We start from the raw sequence: 23,056 nt of genomic DNA, 5'->3' as shown, positions 1-23,056 counted from the left end.
TCCATATGGATTTGAAACAAGCAAATATTTCCTATCCTGTGAGATTTGGGCTCCTATTAACTAGTTCCCAACTCCCACACCTATTACATCTAGAAAGGAACATGGTGATTAGAAAGGGTCAGCATGGCTTCATCAAGAACAGGTCAAGCCAGACTAACCTGATTTCCTTTTTTGATAGGATGACTAAACTATCAGTTAAATGAGAAAAAAGAAAAGCCTCATAACAAATATGCATGATCCAGTAACACTAATTCTCACATTGGTCATATTCAAAAATATATGTCTCATTCTACATTTTAACTCCTTCACCTCTCTAGCAAAAGGTGGGTATAATATTTTAATCTTCTGTATTCATATTTTATCATTGTATTTAGCAGATTTGTAAAGTTTTTCTAAGTTGTTTTTCTCTATAATGTCATATAAATTGTTCTGCTAATATTCCATTACAATCAAATATCAGATTTTATTTAATTATTCTCCATTAGTTAGATACACATCAGTTTACAATTTTAAGCTACTATGAAGAGAGTTGCTATAAATATTTTACATATGGGGTCTTTTTTTCCCCTTTGGATTATAGACCTAGAAATGGAATCCCTGAATCAAAGTGGTAGTATCTTTCTAATGCTACACAGCTCACAAGTCTCCATCAGTATACTCTCCATCTCCACTGATTATTAGTTGTTATTAGTTAACTAGAAAATTAACTTTTACAAGTAGATATTAACTAAGAACAGTTGGTACAAAACATCCTTCTTCAAAGCAGAAGCACACTCAAGAACATATAGAATCCAGGCAAAATTAAGTTCAGACTTAACAAGCACATTTGGCCAAAAGGGAAGTCCTTTTACTTTTTTTAGGTTTTTCTTATTTTTTCTTTTTCTCATTCTTTAAATTAAAGCTTTTTGTTTTCAAAACATATGCATAGACAATTTTCAACATTCACCTTTGCAAAACCTTGTATTCCAATTTTTTCCCTCCCTTCCCCCATCCCATCCCCTAGACAGCAAGCAATCCAATATATGTTAACCATGTGCAATTTTTCTATACATATTTCAAAAAAGGAAAAAAATGAGAAAGAAAGCAAAATGCAAGCAAATGACAACAAAAAGAATGAGAATACTATCTGTGATCCACACTCCACAGTCCTCTCTGGATGCAGATGGCTCTCTTCAAGACCATTGGAACTGACCTGAATCATCTCATTGTTGAAAAGAGCCACATCCATCAGAATTGATCATTGTAAAATCTTGCTGTTGCCATGTACAATGATCTCCTGGTTCTACTCACTTCACCAGCTCATATAAGTCTCTCCAGGCCTCTTTGAAATCATCCTGCTGATTGCTTCTTATAGAACAATAAGTATTCCATAACATACATATACCATAACTTATACAGCCATTCTCCAACTCATGGGCATATGATAGTTTTTAAAATGACTTTTTCCACTTAATAATATTTTATTTTTTCCAATTATATGTAAAGATAGTTTTCACCATTTGCTTTTGTAAGGTTTTTAATCCAAATTTTTCTTTCTCCCTTCTTTCTCTCCCCCCTCTTTCCTAAGACATAATCTGATGTAGGCTATCTGATGTAAGATACACATCATAAAATTGTGTTAAATATATTTCCATATTAGTCATGTTGTGAACAAACAATCAGAACAATAGGGGAAAAATCACAAGAAGGGAAGAAAGTGAAAATAGTATGCTTGTTTTTACATTCAATCTCCATGGTTCTTTCTCTGGATGTAGATGGCATTGTCCATATGATAGAGCTTCTGACAGGGCTCCTTGTAGACATCTTAAACTACCTTTCTTTAATATGCCTAGTTTGTCCTGAACTCCCAAAGCAGATATTATTACTAGTAGTTGTTCTTCCTGGAAAATTGTTAGGATACCACTTTGAAGTCCAAATCCTCCAACCCTCTGAAGTTCACAAGATCCTCCTCTGGTTAAGTTTTAGGGAGGCAGGAAGAGACTCTACTTTTCTCTTCTCAAATGATTTTCTTTGATGAACACGGTTAGAACTGCTATTTCTTCTATTCTAGCAGATGCTTAAATATTGAGCTCCAAACTGGGTTACTATCTAATAGAAGACTCACAGGATATATATATGCATTAATTCCTTTGATTGATATATGGAATCAATAAAGATATCTAAGCCTTGTTCATTTCTACTTCCTACCTCTAATTGATTAATTTACTATCGGTAAATTTCCACCTGATAAAAATCTTAGCAATTTGTTACTTTAAGTGGAACAGGGATTGATTGACTTAATTGACTCTCACCTGTACACTATTATTGTACAATTCTCTGATTCCCAGAAAGGTAAAGTAACTTGCCAAACATTCAATAGCTAGTAATTAACAGAACAACAAAAAAGCAAACAACAAAGGAGTAAGTGATATTGCTGTGTCTCCTTACTTCTCAACACAGGAAAGGTCTTGCTCTGTTGTCAGTGCTTAAACAAGAGAATGTGAAGACCTATAGAGTAGAGATGGGAAAGTACAGAGAAGAAAAGATAGGAGACTAAGCCAGTAGGGATAGAAGAAATGGTGTTGTTCTTCAATTGCTTCAGTCATGTCTGACTTTTCATGACTCAATATGGGATTTTCTTGACAGATATTGGAGTGATTTGTAATTTTTTTCCTTCATGTCATTTTACAAATGAGAAGCTGATACAAACAGGGTTTAGTAAGTTTCTGAAGTCAGATTTAAACTCAGGAAGACGAATCTTCCTAATTTTAGGCCTAACACTCTATTCATTTCCACTTAGCTATCTCAAGAAGAGACGACTAATCAATAAATTATATTTGCAATCCAGTGATTGATAAATTAGAAAAAAAATATATATATATATATAAATTACTTAGGAAAGAACCCTCTATTTGATTTTTTCAAACTGCTAGGAAAACTGAAGAGCAGTCTGGCAGAAATTAGGCTGACAGCAACACCTAACACATATTCTATAACATATTCTAAATCAACATGTGACTTTACTATTAATTTAGAAAAATACCATAAAAATTAGAACTATACAATAAAAAATTATAAGAGTTAAATATCATATGCCTCACACAGTTTGGATAAGAGGTAAATAACAAAGAGAAAGAAGAAATTACAAAAGATAAAACAGATAACTTTGAGTACATTAAACTAAAAAACTTCTACACAAAGTAAAGTAATACACCTAGGATAAGAAGAGAAATGTTCAAAAAATCTTTGTTTCCTTTTTCTCCGATAAGTGAAATAATTAACATGCATATACAATTAACAGATAATCTTGTTGGAATTATGCAAATAAAGTGAGTAAAATGTTAATCTAGATATTTCATTATTAGGCTTATACCCTAAAGAAGACATTGATAAGAAGAAAATTGTCATATACAACAAAATATTGGTAGCAGCAATTTTTATGAGAGTAGAGAATTGGAAAAAAGTAGATATCCATTGAGTTAAACAAACTGTAACGTGAATGAATATAATATTATTACTATGCTATAAGAAATTGTGAATGAAGAATAAAGAGAAAAATGGAAAAATCTACTTGAATTGATACAGAATAAAAGAGCCCCCCCCTCCAAAAAAGTATACACAATGACAATTACATAAATAGGAAAGACACACACATACAAATCAAAAGTGAATATTGCAAAATTATAAAGAACAAGGATGACACAAAAAAGAACTATGAGAAGATGCTCCTGTACCAGACCTTTCTATAGATGGAAAGTCCACAAGTGTTTCACATTGCATATATTTTCAAACTTTTTTTTAATGTATTGATAGTTATTACTGATTTTTTTTCCTTTTTTTTGCCTTAAAAATACTATTTGTTATAAGAGATGGTAAGGGGGAGGAAGAGATAATAGGAGAAACTAGGGTGATGTTAAAAAAAAAAGACATTTTAAAAACTTATTTTTATATAACATATATATATAATATAACTTATAAAACATTATATTTACATATATATTAGAATGTTGGGCTACTATAAACTCAACATTTATCAGCAATGAGACATGAAAATCATAAAAACTAGAAATCTTAGGCTGCATTTTTTAAAGTTACAAAACTCAGAAGAAAGGAGACAATAGTTACATCTGGGTATGTATTCAATTGTTATTGCCACATTTTAATCTAGCACTCCCACATAGATGCTTTCAGTCAGGCTAACTCCAGTTGAGATAGAGGAAAAGAGAAACAGAGACAGAGATACAGAGAGTTTATTATGTGCCAAGCTGTGATAAGTACTAAAGAGAGAAATACAAGCAATCAAAATAATGTTGGCCTTTAAAGACCTAACATCCTATTGAATGAAGGCAACACATTAAAAAAGGAGTTAAAATGAAAGATAGTATATTCAGGTGGAGACAAGACAGTTGGCAAAAAAGTATAGAGGTCTGGAGAATGTGTGAAGCTAGGAAAAAATTGATCACAGTGAAAGTACCACCTGAAATGATGGTTCTGATAAGGAGTTAACCAATGAGAAAAATGAGGTGTCACAGTAAAGTTTTCACCTAGCTAAGCAGATGACTGGTGAGGTAGAGAACTATAGAGAATGAATTAACCCAAAAATAAAATGATACTCTGTTGGTTCATATATACTCCAAAATCCATAACTTACCAGTTCTCTATAAATGATTTTATTTTTATTAGTCAACCAAAGCCCACAAAAAATATTTAATGAAATAATATAGCATAAAGAATATCAATAGCCCATTTACCCTATAAACCTGAAGCATGCTTTTTCACAAATACACATTCATTAAGAATATACCTTGGAGATATATGTAGAAAAGCCCACACAGGAATCATGTGTTGCCATAGTGCTTGGGTACAAGGGCAACTCATGTCTATGGGACTGAAGAACAGATGATATCATTGTATTGTCCCCATTAGATTTGCCTAACTAACTTGCCTAAGGTCACACAGTTAGTAAGTATCTAAGGCCAGATTTTAATTCAGGTTTTCTTGACTCTAGGTCCCGCATTCTATCCATTGTGCCATATAGCTGTCCCTAGATCATAGTCTTTTTTTTTTTTTTTAAATTGGGCCACATTCCAACCTTTATTATTTATATATGGCTAGTATGGAACCTAAGTTATAGACATCCTAGTTTTGAATAATCCTATATTATCTCCCTCCAAAAAGTTTAAAAAAATTTGCAGTCTTTGAAAAATATATGTGTGAACATGCAACACAATGAACTGAAATTCATATATAACCTAGTTAAAATCAAGAAGTAGGATGACAAAAGTAGTTATAAACCTTGGAATCAGGAAGACCTGAATTGAAATTCTGTCTCTAATACTTATTGCCTTTTGTGACCCTGAAGAAGTCATGGACTTTTTAGTACCACAAGAATTCTCTAAGACTATAAGTTACAGATCTAGTATTAATCTGCATTAGAAGAGGGAATTTCTTTACTATATTGAAATCATAGATTGAAATAATATCTTCCCCTCAAAAAAATAGTTAAGATGGCTATCTGTAACCAGAGTAAAATGTACATAAATTATCTAGTACATAATTTCACAACGGAATTACATACAGCTAATCAGGACAGATGCAACAAACTTAAAATTACACATATCAGAGTATATATGACAAAACTGCATCTATATGACCAAGTGTATATCTCTTGAAATACAAGCTAAATAACACATATTTAGCTACCAGTGGCCCTAATGGCCCTCATCCTGAGCTTGCTTAGCAAAAAGGACTATATTCGTGCTAGCTATTATTATTATTCCTGACCTATTTCCATTTCCTTCTTGAAGTTTTAGGGTAGATGGAGTATATAGGTAGAGTAAGAAAGGAGAGAGAGAGACAGAGTATATATGAATGCAGTAACCCAAAATATAATTCACATGCAGGACCATAGCACATGTACTTTACAGCAATAGTATATGTAGGACATATTAATAGCACAAACACATATACATATATATGAAGCATATACTTTTGTGTCATATATAATGAAACAAAACAGGAATAGCATATTGAAAAGAGAAATACATCTAACTCTTAACAAATATTACAACTACATATAAAATATTCCATGTACTCCAATAATAGACTTCAACTCCCTTTTTCCTAAAGTATCAGAAATAAGTTTGGTCACTGGAATCTTAAATGGCTCTCCCTGAGCTTGTGGATGATCCAAGCAGGCTATTATAGTCCCTAGGATATATAATGATAATATAAGTATATAATAATAAGTATTCAATATAATTACATTGATAATAATATATAACAGTAAGAACATTAATCTAAAAGGGTGCTGACTCTTCTGTTTCAACTGAGGTTTTCCTGGAGCTGAGATAGATTCATTCAAATTTCCTAACACTCGACTGGATATCAACCCCAAGTTTCTTCCTCCTATGAATCATTATCTTTTGAAGTATAATTGAACTATAATAGCCTCTCTGCAAGTAAGTTCTTCAGATCTATTAAGTGACTGTACGTGCTCATTTTCTTTGATTAACTCTCCGGCAGGTAAGAGGTGATTGCTAACCATAGTCTTTATAGAACCCTGAACACTCTCTGGGATCATATTACATACTTGGAAATTGTCCACCCTTTCAATTACTTTGTTTGAGATAGCTCATTATCTGTCCAGTACTTTGTGTGCTCCCTGAAAACCAAGGTTTCTTAGGACAATTGTATTCTTTTGCTGAAGGTCTGGACAACAAATTCAAATGTAATAGTTTCTAATGTCTATCAGTGCTTTTCTGAATTAAGGTCATATCTTAATCTTAAGTCTCCTTCAACTGATTTCTTAGTCGACAAACATAGTCTATATTGTCTCCATCTTCTGAAGCTTTGAAGCATATCAATAGAGAAGTATGACATGAAACCCATCCTTAAATAATTAACAACAAATGACATTTTTAATGTATGCTTTTTATTCAGGCCTTCAGATCCCTAGGATGTTTAGCAGTGTGCAGTTGAAACACTAAGGATGTGTAAAGATCTCTCTAAAGATCATATGGTGTTATTCTAGACCTTGATTCCTACCAAAGCCAATACTTTCTTAAGCAGTTTATTCTCAAAGTCTTCATGAATTGAGAGGAGTGGGCAATGAGTATGTAATACTTAGATAATCCTTAGATTTGCTCTTCCTGGTAGGCTATACAGAACATGAAAAATATCCTGTCCTTTGTCTCAACCCAATATGTAAAGGCTTGGTGAGCCTATTTGCAGCCAGGAATGACTGAGTACTATGTAGTTATGAGCAGTTTTCTCATTAGCTGAAAACTCAGGAAAATGAATGGTGATTCAAAAGACACACAACTAAGACTTAATTCAAATACAAAAGGATATTAAAAAGGTAATAGGTGCAAGATTTGGTAACTGATTGCTATGTGAAGTAAGAGACAGTGAAAAATCAAGGATAATCCCAAAGTTGTGGACCTGGGATACTGGAAAGATGGTTATGTCTTTGATAGAAACAGGAGAGTTTGAAAGAAGAAAGGACTTGGAGAAAAAAGATAATGAATTTAGTTTTGAAATGTCAAGTTTAAGATGTCTCTGGGACATTGTTTGAAATGTTCAGTAGGAAATTGGTGATGAGGAACCAAAACTCAGGGGAGATATACAATGTGTTCCAAAGATTTTAGGACAGTTTTAAATTACTAAAAACCAGTGTTTCTGTAACATTATGTATAGATTGGAAAGTCATTTACACATAAGTGATAGTTAAACCCAGAAGAGCCATTGAAGTTACTGAGGATATGTGGAAAATAGCCTAAGAGAAAAACTTGGGGAAATACTGAAGTTTGGTATTGGGTTTGGTATGAATGATGATCCAGGAGAGGAGAATAAGAAAGAACAGTGAGAAGAAGGAGAACCAGGAGCAGTGAATATTACAAAGAAAAGTATTACAAAGATAATATTACAAAAACTCAGAGAAGCAAGGATCAACAGTATCAGATGTAGCACTTAGGTTGAGAAGAATGGGGACTGAGAAAAGTTTATCAGATTTGGCAACTAAGAGATTCTTGATAATTTTGAAGAGAGAACTCAGTTATGTGATAACATCAGAAAGAAGCTTGAAAAATATTGAGGAATAAAAGAAGACTAAATGATGAAGTGGATGTAGTCGGTTTATTTTTTGTGGGTTTTTTTTCTTTTCTTTTTTCTTTCTTTTTTTTTTAAAGTAGAACTTCAGCCATCTCTTCCTCAGACAGCCCTTCCTTCCTGCTTTCCAGCTTCTGACTAGAACCTAAGAAAGACAATCTGCTCAGAATTGATTGGAATGAAAACTGCCAGTGGACACCAGGGGGCAGCAGCCAACCATCAATTATAAGGATTTAGCTGTGAGTTGAAGGGAGGTGAAGGTATAAGGGGGAGACAGGAAGTCTTTGGATCAAACTCCTTCACCTTTCCAGGCTCCACCCAAAGAAGCCTAGACTTTAGATTGATTAATTCCTTCCCCAATGAGGAAGCATCAAAGGTTCTGGCTGCTCTAGAGAAACCAAAAAAATCTTACTTCTAGTGGCCCTGATCCTCCTAACCCCATTTAATGCTTTGAAGAAGAACTTCGAAGTCTATTTTCCTTCCTTCAGAAAGTGGGTGACCTTCACCTCCCTCCCTCAGTTATCCAGATTCTCAGTCTATTTTTCCTTTTCTCCATCTCCATTCCCCATCATCCAAAACCATCCCTACTTCACTATCTCTCACTGACATTGCCTAAACCCAGAAGTCTTTATCTGTATCCAGCACAAGAATAGCAAACCAAGTTCAACCTAGGAGAAAGAGCAAAGTGAGAGAAAGACAAGCGAGATGGAGAAAAAGAGTTCATGTAAAAGGCCAACAAAGAAGTCACAGAGGAAAGAAAAAGTAAAGGAGGAGTTGGAACAGGGATGGGGGAGCAAGGAGAGATGGGTGGAATGAGGGAGGGGAGCCCCATGTGCCCAAACTGGAGAAGGGGGGAGAGTAGGCAGGGCCTCCATTGTACAGGCACAAAGGAGCCATATGCTGGGCAGCATAAGACAATGTGTGTGTGGTGAGGGGGGGGGGGAGAAGCTAAGTGGTTGAGAGCAGCCCCCTCCACACTCTACCCTGAAACCCCTGGGGCCCTGCCGTCTGCTTTGCCACTGGAAAAAGGAGGGGGCAAGAAAGGAAAGTACCTAATGGCTGGCATTAGGAGCCTGTGTATGATTTAGGGAGGGAGAAAGGCCTGAGATATGAAGTGGAAGTGGTCTGTGTAAAGACTTGAGACTGCGGAAGAACGAGGAAGGACAAGGCTTGAAAGTTTTTCTCTTTTGCTGCTCCTGCTTACCTCTTGCCTACCTACCAACTAAAAACCTAGATTAGGAGGTAAAGTGCAGGCAAGGAACCTGTATCCTGCTTCTCCTATTTACAGGCCCTCTTCTCACCACAGGCTCCTAACGCTGACCCCCTCATCTCCTCCCTCCCCACAATTTTTCCTACTGCTACATCACTCAGTACTTCTTTCCTAACTCTTGTATCTTCCTTCTTTCCCCACTTCCTCCATCTCCATAATCTCTAAATCCTGGCTTCCTCTTTCTCTAGCCTTGGGGTTTCCCATTTTCGTAATCCCTGATCTCCTTCTACCCACCACACTTTGTTCCTTGTTTCTTCCCCTGTTCCTGCTCCTGTTCCTGCTCCTGCCCCTGCTAGTGCTCCTCCTCCTCCTCCTCTCATCCTGCTGAGCAGAGCGGCAGCCGAAGCCAATTGATTATCCAAAGAAATTTGGAGCGAAAGGGAGAACAGCTGCAGCTCAGCCCCCCTTCCCACTGCCCCTGGTCCTGGGGGAGCCCCAAGGGGAGGAGCCCAGTAACCCCTTCAACACCCCAGCCTGGGGTGGAAAGAGGTAAGAGAGTGGAGAAACATCATTGAATAAATAGCTGCATGATTTAGTGGAAAGACCATTGGACTTACCAGCACTAAGACCTGGGTTTGTGTTAAAGCTTCACTTTTTATTAGCAGTATTACTTTAAACAATTCCTATACCTCAGTTTCCTCATCTATGAACTGGAATGACAGTGTCTCTATTTGAGGAAAAACACTACTGTATTTTAAATGGGAGCAGTTATTACTCCTAAACTGCCAGAGCATAGAGTAGTGAAAAGAACATTGTACTTGAGTCAGAAAAATTGGGTTGTAGTCCTTGTGTGACCTCAATGATCTCTTCATTTCTCTTAACCTATTTACTTATCTGTTCAATAGGGAGCTGGGTTAGATTAGTAAGGGGTAAGTATTTAACTACCAACTTTTGGGGATGGGAGGTAGGGGCAGGAGGAGGGGGCAATGTACAAATGATATGCTTTTAATTTTAATCTATATTATTTACACTTTCTTAAACCTAGACAATCAACAAAATAATAAATTAGGCCCTGATTTGTATGGTTTGCTAACTTCGGAAGTATAAATGTTCACACTGAAAATTTAATAATTGGATAGACTCTGGATTGGAGATAGCTCCAGCATATTCCCAGTTAAGATGATCAGTAAGGTTTCTTCTAGCATTAACATTCAATGACCTTCTGTTTCAGTTCATCCTTAACTCTGTGATACCCAGTCCAAACTAGTCAAATGTTATCTTTTTAAGAGGTGACTCTTCATCTATTTCATTTTCTTCTGTCCCAGTATTTCAAATTCTTCCCCATCTAGAAGTTCTTTCTTACATCCAATCCAAGTATCTCCTGTCAAAGTTTTCTGAGCTTTGTGAGATAGAGAGCAGAACCTTCCTGGGGCCTAACGATAGCATGTTCTGTATAACCTATATCAGATTGCCTGCTTTCTTGGAGAATGAGAAGGTAAAAGAGGGAGGGAGAAAAAGTTTGGAACACAAAATCTTACAAAAAATGAATGTTGAAAATGATCTTTACATGTATTTGGAAAAATCAAATAATATTAAAAAGAAAAAAAAGATTTTTATGTCCACCCACCACCTCTCAGCAATCACCACCATCACCAATTCTCTCCAACTTGACTTCAGCTTTGTCTTGGACTACTAAAACAAATAAACAAAAAAACTTAGTTTCCAACCAACCACCCAATGTAGGAACCCTGCTCTATGGATGTTCATTAAAACTTCTTCCACTTTTCAAGTGTAAAAGGCTTCCAAGGCAGCCTACTCCATTATTAGGCAATTCTAATGATCAGAAAGTTATTTCTTCAATTGAATGTATAAGCTCATAGAGGCAGAACTAGAGGGAACTCTAGCAATCATCTAGTTCAACCTCTAGTTTTATAGATAAGGAAACTGAAGCACAGAGAATGACATTTTTATGTCATTAATACAGTATTATTTATACAATAATTTTAAAATGCAAATTATTATAATTTCTACTTGTTTGTCGTAACTCTGTCCATGGAGCACCACAGAATAAGGGTAATTTCTATTCCATGTATTAGCCTTTAAAAAAAAATAAAGACAGTGATTTTCTAGCTCCTAAGCTTTCTCTTCTTCAAACTAAAAATTCTTAGATCCATCAACTGTTCTTTATGTCATTTGGTTTCCAATTTCCTCACTATTGCTTGGACTTTCATGTCCTTTTTCAAAGAGAGGTACCCAGAAATGAATAATAATGATGCTATTAGATAAATTGTTCCAAATTTCTCAGATTTTTGTCCCACCCCTATTCCTATCTTATCCTCAGTCCTTTGCCATGATCCTTCTAGTTGGACTTGGGGAATCTAAGGATAAGCCTAGGACTTTGAGGATCTAACTCAAGCTGGGAACAATGTAAGTGGCTCTATTATCCCTTTTCCAGAGAAATGGCTGCCCAGAGTATTGACTAACCACTGAGTCATATTCAGTTAGGGCTCCTTTTCTATCCCATAGCAGGACAGGCAACAAAACTCCAAATGTTAAAAAGTAAACCAAAAAGCCCCCCTCTATTCTGTGAGTACCATATTTAGGGACCAGAAATTTGTGAGGAGATTGAACTTTTGTTAAAAGAGCAGACACATCAAATTTCTGTGGACTTCTTTAATCTTTGTCTAACCTTTTTTTTACTTTTTCCAGATTCCCATACTCCTTGTATGCTCCTTTCACCCTAAAAGAGATCCCATCCTATGGGGCATACTCTCTTCACCCACACCAGGAACAAACTGGCATCCTAACCTCTCAGATCCACATAGAAATGAAGCACAAACATTATGGAAACTGGAAAGAGGTCACTTTAATTTTCCTTTGTGTGTGAAAATCATAACTGCAATTAAGGGAATCAAATAGGATACAAGGCAATGGGACAGGGACTGTTTGGGATTATGGGAGTTTTTAAATAGAAGACCCAAGCTTGCAGGTTGATTCTGGATGGGGTTTGGGAGGGAGAAATATGAAAAAGAGTCCAAAATCCTTGGGAGGACAGTAGAGAGAGTTTTGAGAAGTTCTTTTTTGGAGAGAGGGAAAAGCAAGAAAATTTTACAGAGGGTAGTGGAAGGAGTGATATGTTGAGAGGAAAAACAAGGGCTGGAGAAAGGAAGAAGAGAGGGATGGGAGGAGGGAAGGAGAGAGCGATGTCCAGCAAGAGTTGCTTCAGACCCTCACTCTAAACCAAAGTGCACAACACGGCAATAAATAGTAACATTTATAAATAAATTAAATAAATAACATAAATAAATAAATATCCTTGCAGCAGTGAAAGTTTGAGGGAAGGAAAATAAGAAAGACGCAGTGATAGGGGAAGAGAAGAGAGGAGGCAGCATTGTCACAATACCAGCCTATGGTCCCTTCAGTTCATGTCCCTCTTACACATTGTATTTATGCATATTTACATGCCTCAAACACACACATACACACACACTTTTGATGAACAGGGCAGGATTCAGCCCTCACCCTTCTACAGAAGAGAAATAGGAGACCCTCTTCCTTAGTGGCACTTCTGGGCCCAGAAGCTCTGCCAGGAAGGAAAGTTACAAGGGGGATAAAGAGAAAAAATGCTACATCTGAAGTCATAGAACCTGCAAATACCCAAGAGGAATGAGATTCACACACACACACACACACACATACATACACACACATACATACACACACACACACACCCCATGGGGGTGATGGGACATTTGCAGGTAGTTATCTAAAGTTTGCCCATTGACTTGTTCTCCTCTGGATGTATTAGATATGCTTTGGACCTTTTACTCTGCCCTTTGGACCCAGATAATACTTTCCCTGGGCCACAAAAAATTGGAGAGGAAGGAGGCAGCAGGGTAGCAATAATCAAATAATCCAGAAAAGCAAAGCATACTAGAAAAAGATAAGTATCAAGGGCCAGCTAGATAACAAAAATGATACAATTTCTTATCTGAGGGAATCTCCAGAGAATATACCCCTTACTCTGCTTCTAGCCATCTTTACTTTCCTGATCTAATTTATTCCCTCCAGCTCTAGGCAGGATTTGCTGAAAAGGAATGGTAGATGTGGAGTAGTAGATGTGTAGGTGAGACAGTGGTCAAAATTGAAGTCAGAGATCTCTAATAATCTAGATGTGAATTAAAAACTATAGCAGCTTGACCAAAAACTAGACAGAAACAAAAAAACAAGCTTGAGCAGCCTAAAAAATAGGGTACAGGTCACACATTGGCTGACCCAGAAAACATTTCTGATCAACTCAACTTTTTCTCTATCTCTCTTTGTATGTGTCTCTCTCTTTCTCTGTTTCTATTTCTCTCTCTGTTTTTCTCTCTGTCTCTCTTTCTCTTTCTTTGTCTCTGTCTCTTTCTCCCCTTTTCCCCTCTCTGTGTGTGTGTGTCTCTGTCTCTCTTTCTCTTTCTCTCTCTGTGTTTCTCTCTGTTTCTCTCTGTGTTTCTCTCCTCTCTCTCTCTCTCTCTCTCTCTCTCTCTCTCTCTCTCTCTCTCACACACACACACACACACACACACACACACACACATCCATACACAATCTACTGCCACCAGTTAACCTGTAAAAATAGCCTCTCTGCCCCTGGTCTCGGCTAAGTCATTTTTTTCTCTGGATAAGTGACCATTTATGAGTCCAGGGGTGTAAGGGGAAGGGAAAACACAGGGGTGGTACAGAAACTGAGCAATCCATAGTTCGGGGAGGATGTAACATTGAGAGAGAGAAAAAGAGAAAGGGAGCTGGGCAGCAAAGTGTACTCAGCTGGGAGAGAAAGGAATCCCAAGGGTAAGATTCCCCCAGACAAAGGACCAAAAGTTCAGACATCCAGGACATGGTTCAGGTAGGAAATATAGCAGATGGCCAGGCGTAAGATCTCAATCTTGGAGAGCTTCTTGTCCGGAGGTAAGGTAGGCAGCAGCTTGCGAAGCTCAGCAAAAGCTAGGTTGAAGGCCTCCACTCGGATCCGTTCCCTCGTGGCATGGGCAGTACGATATTTGGCTGTGGCCCGCCGCCTCCGACGCCGTTCCTCACGGCTGAGATGCTGTAGGTCCTTCCGACCAGACTCCCCCATCTCAGGACCCCTGGCCTGGCCTCCCCCAGGACCTCCAGGTCCTGTTCTGTCCGAACCCACGCCTCCCCCACAGTCACTAAAACCTGACTCTGTCTCTGAATGGGTGGGGGGTAGGTCCAGCTCCATGGGGTCTGAGTTAAGCATCATGATGCAGGGGGCCCCCACCCCAGAGGAGTTTTCCAGCTGGATGGTGGTTGGAGGGAGAGGAGCTCAAGGAGGGGCCTGGAAGGTTAGCTCCTTGGAGCTCTGTTAAGCACAGATACCTCAGAGTTGCATGGCCCAGCACAGCCAAGATCCTGGAAGGAAAAAAAGAAAAAGTACTGAATGGGGCAAGTGGGAAGAGAGAAAATAAGTCCTAAAAGCATTCAGATAATAAATAAAAGTGAACATTTATAGTGCTTTTAGGTTCGCAGAATGTTATCTCATATTATTTCATTTGATGTCTTAATCCTGTGAAGTAGATAATGATGAATAACTACTACTAATAATAAATAACTAGCATTTATATAACACTTACTGTATACCAGACACTGTGTTGTGCTTTACAATTTTATTATTATTTTACAGAATTACTACCACCATTTTATAGATGAAGAAACTGAGGCTGAGAAGTTGAGTAATTTTTCCAAGGGCATACAGTTAGTGTCTGAGGCAGAATTTGAATTCAATTTTTTTTAATCCTCAGTCTATCCTACCCTGCATAGCTATTTCAGTGGGATGGGGAAGAAGGAAAAGGAAAGCATGATGTGTGTGTGTGTGTGTGTGTGTGTGTGTGTGTGTGTGTGTGTGTGTGTGGAGAGAGACAGAGACAGACAGAGAGATGAGAAACAGAGACAAGCAAATAGATCGAGAAAGAAGAATTTTTAGAAAGACCTAAAAAAAAAAAAAAAGAAATAAGAAATTGAAAAATTGATTTATCATCAAGAAATCTAAAAATAAGAAAGCAAAACAACTCCAGGGACCAAGAAGAGAAAGCAGAGGAGAGGAGGTAAAACAGCAAGACAGAGAAAAATAGCACTGAAAGTAGGAAAAGGATGTAGGGGATTGGAGGAGAAATACAGATGATTCTGCTCTCCCCCGCCAAAGGGGAATTAGGGGATTAGGGAAAAATTTACTACAAGGGTGCTACTTCCCCAGACCCCATATATTAACTTTGTGACTTGTAAAGGTGAGGACAGATGAGGTTGGGAAAAAGTGAATGGACATATAAGTTTTTTGTTGTGGAATATATGAAGTAGATTTATTCAGATGCTCTGAACCTGAGCATCCCTACAAGGAACCTCTACAAAGTCCCTTCCAGAGCATTGGGAGCTGCCTACCTCAACAGTCACATCCACCCAAATACATACCTCCCTTCCTTCTCTCTTCCCCCCCACCCCCACTTCCATCCAATCTCATTGCTTCACAGCTATTTCAGAAGTCCCTATTTCTTTCTAGGAAAATCACCCTCACCCTTCTCCAGAACCAATCTTTCCCCAAACTCCTCCCCTCTCCTTTTTTTCCTAATTTACCTGTTACTGAGGGTGACTCCCCAAGGTCAAGTGGCCAAGAGGCTGATGGAAAGCTCCATATTTAGCCCTAGGTGAGTTCAGACTTGGGCTAGGGAAGGGAGATACTTGATAAATACTTAGAACTTCCTTAAGTTATTCCAATTGTTAAAGTCCTTCTAAGAGACAGTCTTCTTTCCATCCCTTCCTTCTCTATCCCTACTTCTCTTTATTCCTAAGGGTAGGAGTCCTAAAGGCAAGAAACCCAATGCAATTTGGATGGGTGGAGCAGGTGGGAATTCACACTCCAAAACCAAAACAATTTATTGTAGTAGGCAAGAAGGAACAGAGCCAAGGGGAAGATACATAGACATTCTCTATCATCAGCACCAACCATCAGGCACTCACCATCAGCTCCCAACCCTGACACCCATAAGTTGATAATCAGCCTCACAGGGGCCAGGGTCTCCTATTCCATCTCTGTCACCTCTTCTTGAAGCGGGAAAGGTTGGGGAAGCACCTAGACTTAACCTTTCTTTTTCTCTCTCTTCCAGACCCGATGGAAATTTCCTATTAGTCCTTCACTTGCTCCTTTCTAACTGAAGAGATGAAGAGGTGTGGGTGTGCTGTCTCTAGGCAGAAGGAATCACAGACCATGATCTCCGAACTGACCTGTTAACAAAGCTCTTTCCCAATCCACTCCACCCCAACCTATTTCCCCTCTCCGTCATGTCCCTATCTTGCACCCCTGCCATTCTCAAATGCTTTCTTCTCCTTTCTTTCCATTTCCATGTGCTCCATCCCTCTCCTCATCTCATCCCTGTTCCATGCAAGTAGTCTCTCCTCAGAGCCAGTCCCTGGTCTCAGTTCCAGCTTGGGTCTTGGCAGCAGTAGTTCCCAAGCAAGTGCTCACCCTTAGCTCAGCTCCTGCTTCTTTAGCTCCAAGCTCTGAACATTGAAGAGGAAGAGGAATGGTGAATGGAGGGAATGCAGCCCCTACTCCACTGATCTCAACTCCCAAGCTTCCCAAGGGAACAAGGACAAAGACAGAGGGATGGAGAAACACATAAAGATGAAAAACAAGAGTTGTGTCTTCTTAAGGAAGAGATAGAGACGCATCAAAAGGAGTGAGACAAAGTGGGAGTCATGGTCCCTCCACCCCCAACACCTTATCCCCTTTACCTAAAGAGGCCCCAGCGAAAGGGGATGTGCTGGTCAGTCAGGCAGGGGGCCCCTGAGGGGCAGCGCCGACCTGGCCCCGGGCTCCTCTGGCAGATCCGTGCTCATCCGTCTGCGCCCAGTAAAGTTTGCATCCAGCTCCTAGGGAGTTTGGGGAGGGTGTGGGAATGCCCTGTGGGGACCAAGGCAGGCAAGAGTGGCAGACATATCGGGGTGGGAGGGGAGGGGGGCAAAAGTCAGGGGAGAGGAGAGGAGAGGAACTCAGTGCAGTCTGGGAACCACACACCGGCTCACACACCCACTCCTACACAAACGGACCCATGCACATACACACACTCACATACATACACACCTGGGCTGCCCGATCTGTGTATATATATGGAGATGCTCAGAACACCCCTTCCCTTCCATTGGCCAGTCCGGGACCCGGATTATCAATATTAACTAGCGAGACTAGGCTGCCATTGGTGCAGAGTCCACCGAGCAGCCCCCTCTCTTCCCGCCCACCCCCCCGGGAACTGAAGGAGGGGGCTGGCCCTGAGGGGGGTGGGGCGGGAGTAGGGAGCGGGGGACATCTGTTCTCCATGCATATTTCATAAGGAAGAAATGGAGAGATAGGAAAAGGGTGATGGGGGGGGGGGGGGGGGGGGGGGGAAGCGGAGGAGTCAGTGAGGGCTAAAAGAAGGGCTAGGTACGGGATGGCAGAGGGCAGAACCCCAGGAACCAGGGCGCGGGCACGCAATCAGGGTCCCGTTCCGAGTTAGGATGTTGACTTGGGCATTTTTCAGACTTAGGGCATTCTTTGGGCACTGCTCCTGCTCTTTCTCTCTGAAGGAGGAGGTACCTCAATGGTACAGTTGCGGGAACAGATCCTTGAGCATGGGAGATTTGATCCATAACAAACCTTGGAAGGGGACCCAGGAGTTCCCACTCTCCATTCTCCTCTTCCCATGCCCAGAATCCTGATCCCTTGCCAATCCGTGACCAGTATTCAGCCCACCCTTCTCCCTCTCCCCGTGAGTGGTTGTTGCTTCCTGTATACTGCAACACCCTGAGGAAAGGGCAGGAGCGGGAGCCCCCTCCCTGCCCAGATCCTAGTCAGGGTGTCTAAGCTGGAAAGTCCAACACCCATGAAGGGTAGAAGGCCATTCTAAGAGAAAGGTACGAGGGCAGGAAGGACAAAGATTGGGGGACACATTTAGAAGAGGGCCAGGTCCTGGGGGGACCCGAGACTGGCAGAGCTGGGGCAGGGAGGAGGGGCTAATGTTTTGGGACTTTCAAGTAATATGAAAACAAGATGCAAAATTACATGCAAATACATGATGTCCATGTGAATGAGATGCTTCATTCCCATGCTTAGTCCTTGGGTAGAGAGTCATGGGATATCCCAGTAGAGCATCAAAGCTGGCAAGGGGGTCTGGGTTTTCCCCCTCAGCTCGGTTTTCAAATGTCTTTCTCCATGAACATTTCTTGAACATTCCTAGCAAACTAAGGGAAGGGAAAACAGAGACCTTCACCCTGGCAACCTTACTTCTTTTTCACTCTTTACTCACTAAGCAACCATAATTGCCTGCTCACACTGTGGCTGGTCTTTGAACAGTGGCCCCCAAATAACATTCAATAGGTTTCTGGGAGTTGGGGAGAGAAGGGATTGGGGAGCAGGCAGTGGTATATGTGGGAGCAGTACAGTTCAGCCAATCTAGGAGCTAAGATTCTTAGCCAGTTTTGTATGTTGGGATGGGAAGTTAGGTGGTCTCTAGTTGGGAGAAGAAGATAAGCTCAGAAAAACTGAGCCTCAATTTCTTCACTGGCTTATTTAGGGAAAGTGTGGAAGGACACAACGAGGGTGGGGGGCAACATCCAGCCCCTGATACCCTTCTTCCTAAACTAAACTCGAGGATCGGCTTCAAACTCCCTAGTCAGTCTTTCTGGATTCCCTCCAGGTTGAGGGTAGAGACAGACTGTATATGAGTTCAGTTTACTAGAGGTGTTCCCTGGTTTTTCTAGCACAGAGTTCCTCCCTCTCCACCCCTGTTGGGCAGTGCCAGCTCCCACCTGGGCAGGCCCAGACAGGTGCCCAGGCCCCAGCAGATGGGCTGAGCTGGAGGGGAGAAGAGGCTCAGAGAAGGGAGAGAAGGGGGGGGGGCAGGGGATCAGGTGGCAGCTCAGTTCTTGCATCATCATTGCCATGGCGCTGATTAAAAACCAATCTCCACCTAATGAGCCCCCAGCAATAACAGCACTCCCCCCCAACCCAACATGTTCCCAAGATACAAGGAGACACAGAGACTTGAGAGACATACAGAGAAAAATGGGGAGACAGATGCAGGAGAAACAAGGGAAGTGGGACTCAGTGACGTGGGAGAGTCACCAAGAAATGAGGCACACAGTTTTAAGGAAGGTGTGCATTTGAGTGAGGCACGGAAAGGGTGGTAAGACACTGCAACACACAGGGATGGGGAGATCAAGAATTAGGACCAGACCTGGTTCTGGAACAGAGGAGACATATTGAAGAGACAGAATCACACACATACAAAATCTGAGGAGTCATAAGGACTATCAACAAAATAGAGAAATGAAGAGCTATAAGAGGGTGAGAAAACAGGGAGTTCAAATTACAATTGGAAAAGGACCTTGGAGATCATTTATTACAATCCCTTTAAAAAAAAAAAAAAGAAGAAATCCTGGTTCAGAGATGCCAGTGACCTGCCCAACACCACACAGATAATAAGTATCAGAACTAGAATTCAAAGCCAGACCCTTCTGATTCCATGTCCTGTGTTCTTTTGACAATCAGGAGGATCAATGACTAAACCTTAGTCTTTTTTCTTGGGAATATTTACTTCTTTGGACTTCAGTTTCTTCAATGGCAAAGTCATATGATCTTATAAAGGAAATGGGATGTGATGCATTGGATAGTTAGAGAGTTTAAATACTGACTCTACCTTATGGACTGACCCTTGACAAGCCTCTTCTCTAGGCCTTAGTTTATTCATCTTTAAAATGAAGGACCTGGATTACCTGACCTCCAAAGCTCCTTCCTTTCAATTCTATCAGTCTATGACTCCAGATCAAATTGTGTCTAAATAAGCCTGAAGGAAAATGGCAGCTGAAGGGATACATGTGAGACCTGGAGTTTCTTTTGCCTTTCAGCTATTTCCCCATTTCTGGACAAGGACCCCGAGATCTGGCCCCACCCAACAGTGAATGATTCAATTCCCATCACTCGAATTTTTAATATACTTCAACTGCCTCCCTCCCTCCCCACCCAGTGACATCTCAGGGCCACCAGGCAGTAGCCACCATCACCCTGGACAGCTCAGACTCCGGTGGCTCCTAGGAGTTGAGTCCAATCCTGGGTTCCTAATCCTATCTGGGGAGAAGAGGGGAGAGGAGGAGGAGGATAGAGTTCAGAGCCCTGGCGAAATCTGAGGTCAATATTCAATCTCCACCTCCCTCCACCCCCATTGCGTATAGGAGAGAACTCTTAGAGGTAATTGGTAGGACACTCCCAGGAGCTAAAAGGGTGGGCATAGTGGGTGTGAGCTGTAGGAGTAGGGGCTGAGGCCAGGCGGGGAAATGGTTACTGATATTACAGTGATAGATTACTGTTATTTTTCTTTTGCATTTATATATTTCTTTAATTTTCCAATGCATTTTTATACTCATTACCTCATTTTAATCTCACACCCACCCTGAAAGTTACTGGGTGCAGAAGTGGGGGAAAAGGGTAAGGGTGGGGAAGGGAGGGGAGGGTGGAATAGGAGCCCAGGCCTCTGGGCTGGGTGGGGGAGGGGGTGGCCTGAAGGAGCTGGGAAGCATTGGGTTTGGCAGGAGAGGGTGTGACATATGTGGGGAGCCCTGGGGACCCAGCCGGGCCTGCGGCTGGCAGGGAGAGCAGACGGAGTTAACCCTTGATATTCCACACTGCTTGACCCTGCCCGGGAGCTGTCTGGCTAGACTGTTGTAAGACCGGGAAGGAGGGAGAAGGGGCCTGGGCATTGGGGTAGAAGGCAAGAGGAGCCATGGGCAGTTGTGTCTCTGGAAGGTGACAGTACACCTCTCTCTGTTTCTCTCTGTTCTGGCCCATCTTGCTGTCTCTCTCCCCGTTTCTCTCTCTGCATGTCTCTCTATCTCCATGTCTCTGAGAGGTGACAGCGGGTCTCCACTCACACTAACCACACAATCTGTCACTCCCTCTGCCGCCAGCCGGGCCTGGAGATTCCCCCCCCCACCCCAGCCCTTTTCATTGCTCAGCCCCCAAGCCCTCCCTAACCCATGGCCCTGCCTCCCCACCACCACCACCTTGCTGCCTTTGTCTCTCCAGGCAACCCTCCACTCACCTCCCTCCCCCTAATTCGGAGCCCAGCTCCAATCTCATTATGGACTCCAACCTTCCCCCCACCCCACCCCCATCTTCTTCCCTCCCCCATCCATCTGTCTTCCCTACAGTCCTCGTCTTTGTGTCCATCCATCTGTCACCAGCAGCTCTGTGCCTGCTCCCCTCATGGCCACGCCTGCCCCCCTCTCCCCTCCAGGCCCTTCTCTCCTAGCACTTATGGACTCTCTTCTCCCGTCTAACCCCACTCTTCAATTTCTTATTTTCATTTTCTCCTTTCTCTTTGAATCTGACTCCTTTTAGTTCCTTCCTCAGTTTCCCCTATCCAATTCTCCTCTCCTCTTCCTCAGTTTCTCCCTTAGTGCTTTCCCTTCTGGTAGCTTCCTCTTATCCCTACAACCACTTAATTACATACCATAAATAAAACCACTTGCAGAATCCAGAACCTAAAATATGTTCTGGGATCCAATGGATTTCATGGGAGAGTGGGCAGGGGGGCATAGATTGGCAGAGCTGGCCAAATGAGAGAACAAGACAGGGCAAAGTGGGGTGAGGGGGTGGACTGAAGAACCCTTGAGTCTACAGCCCCTAATCCCTGAGCTCTTGTTTACCTCCCAGTCTGAGCCAGGGGGTAGGGTAACACTCACTTACAGTTGCATCATCCCAATGAAACGGCTTCTCTCAGAGCCTCTTGGGGGTCTTCCTCAAACCATTGTCCTCTAGCTCCTGGTCCTGACTGGTTAGAACACACATGATGGGTAGGGGAGTCCTATCACTACTAAACTTGGGAATTAAGGAAGTTCCGATCCTGGAACCAAGCAAGGCATCATTTGAGCAGGGATCGTAGGACCCAAGTACAAGATGTAGGTACTATTATGGTTGGTCCTACTTTTAACCCTGGCTGGAAAGCTGGGGCAATGGACAGCTTCTCAAGAACCCCACCTCCCTGATCTCACCTGCCATGGCTAATTACAACAAAATTCTTTACCAGAGATTCGTATATCCCTTCTGCTTTCCTTCTCTTCCCTCTCCCCATTTGATGCTGGGTCAGAGAACAATGGTAGTCCTAGCAGAAATCTAAGCCCCAATTAACCTTTGCCATGAGACACTCTCCTTCTTGTCCAGAAAAAATTGAGTTAAAAGGATAAAAGGCGTAAACTACACATACAACTGCACATTTACTAAACCTAGTTCAATGAACTTTCCCTTTTGTATCCTCTGAAGCAGGCAGAGTGCTGAAACTGAAGTTAGGAGATCTGAATTCTAATCCCGCAGTAGATACTTGGCCAGCTGAGCAACAATGAGGAATTCACAATTTTTCAGGGCCCTAATTTCCTTATGTGTAAAATGCCAATAGTAATGCTACAATTACCCATCTCCCTGGGCTGCTGTAAGTACTCTGCAAAGTTTAAAGTGCTGCAGAATTGTGAGTTATGATTGGGAAACCTTTCCTGACCAGATTTGCAGGGACAGAATAGTGATCTGACACTTAGCATAAGCTAACTAGGAGATGCAACTCAGACACTGTGGAAAGAACATTTAATCTGAATCCCCAGTCATAGGTTTTAAATGTGACTTTTACAAATCACTTCATTTCTCAAGTCCTGTTCCCTCATTTGTAAATAATAAAACTG

At 41.2% G+C, this 23,056-nt stretch overlaps 1 protein-coding gene across 1 annotated transcript; it reads right to left on the bottom strand.

The window, feature by feature from the left end:
* Nucleotides 1-13,838: 13,838 nt before the first annotated feature.
* NHLH1 (nescient helix-loop-helix 1) lies at nucleotides 13,839-18,743 on the bottom strand. Its single transcript, XM_012548011.3, has 3 exons — nucleotides 18,393-18,743; nucleotides 17,087-17,255; nucleotides 13,839-14,713 (listed from the first exon to the last, which is right to left on the bottom strand). The coding sequence occupies exon 3, from the start codon at nucleotides 14,562-14,564 to the stop codon at nucleotides 14,163-14,165; it is 402 nt and encodes a 133-aa protein (XP_012403465.1). The 5' UTR covers nucleotides 14,565-14,713; nucleotides 17,087-17,255; nucleotides 18,393-18,743; the 3' UTR covers nucleotides 13,839-14,162.
* Between the last annotated feature and the right edge of the window lie 4,313 nt (nucleotides 18,744-23,056).

Source organism: Sarcophilus harrisii, chromosome 4, assembly GCF_902635505.1.
Source record: "Sarcophilus harrisii chromosome 4, mSarHar1.11, whole genome shotgun sequence".
NCBI classification, from domain to species: Eukaryota; Metazoa; Chordata; class Mammalia; order Dasyuromorphia; family Dasyuridae; genus Sarcophilus; species Sarcophilus harrisii.
This window is presented reverse-complemented; position numbering and strand designations above follow the sequence as displayed.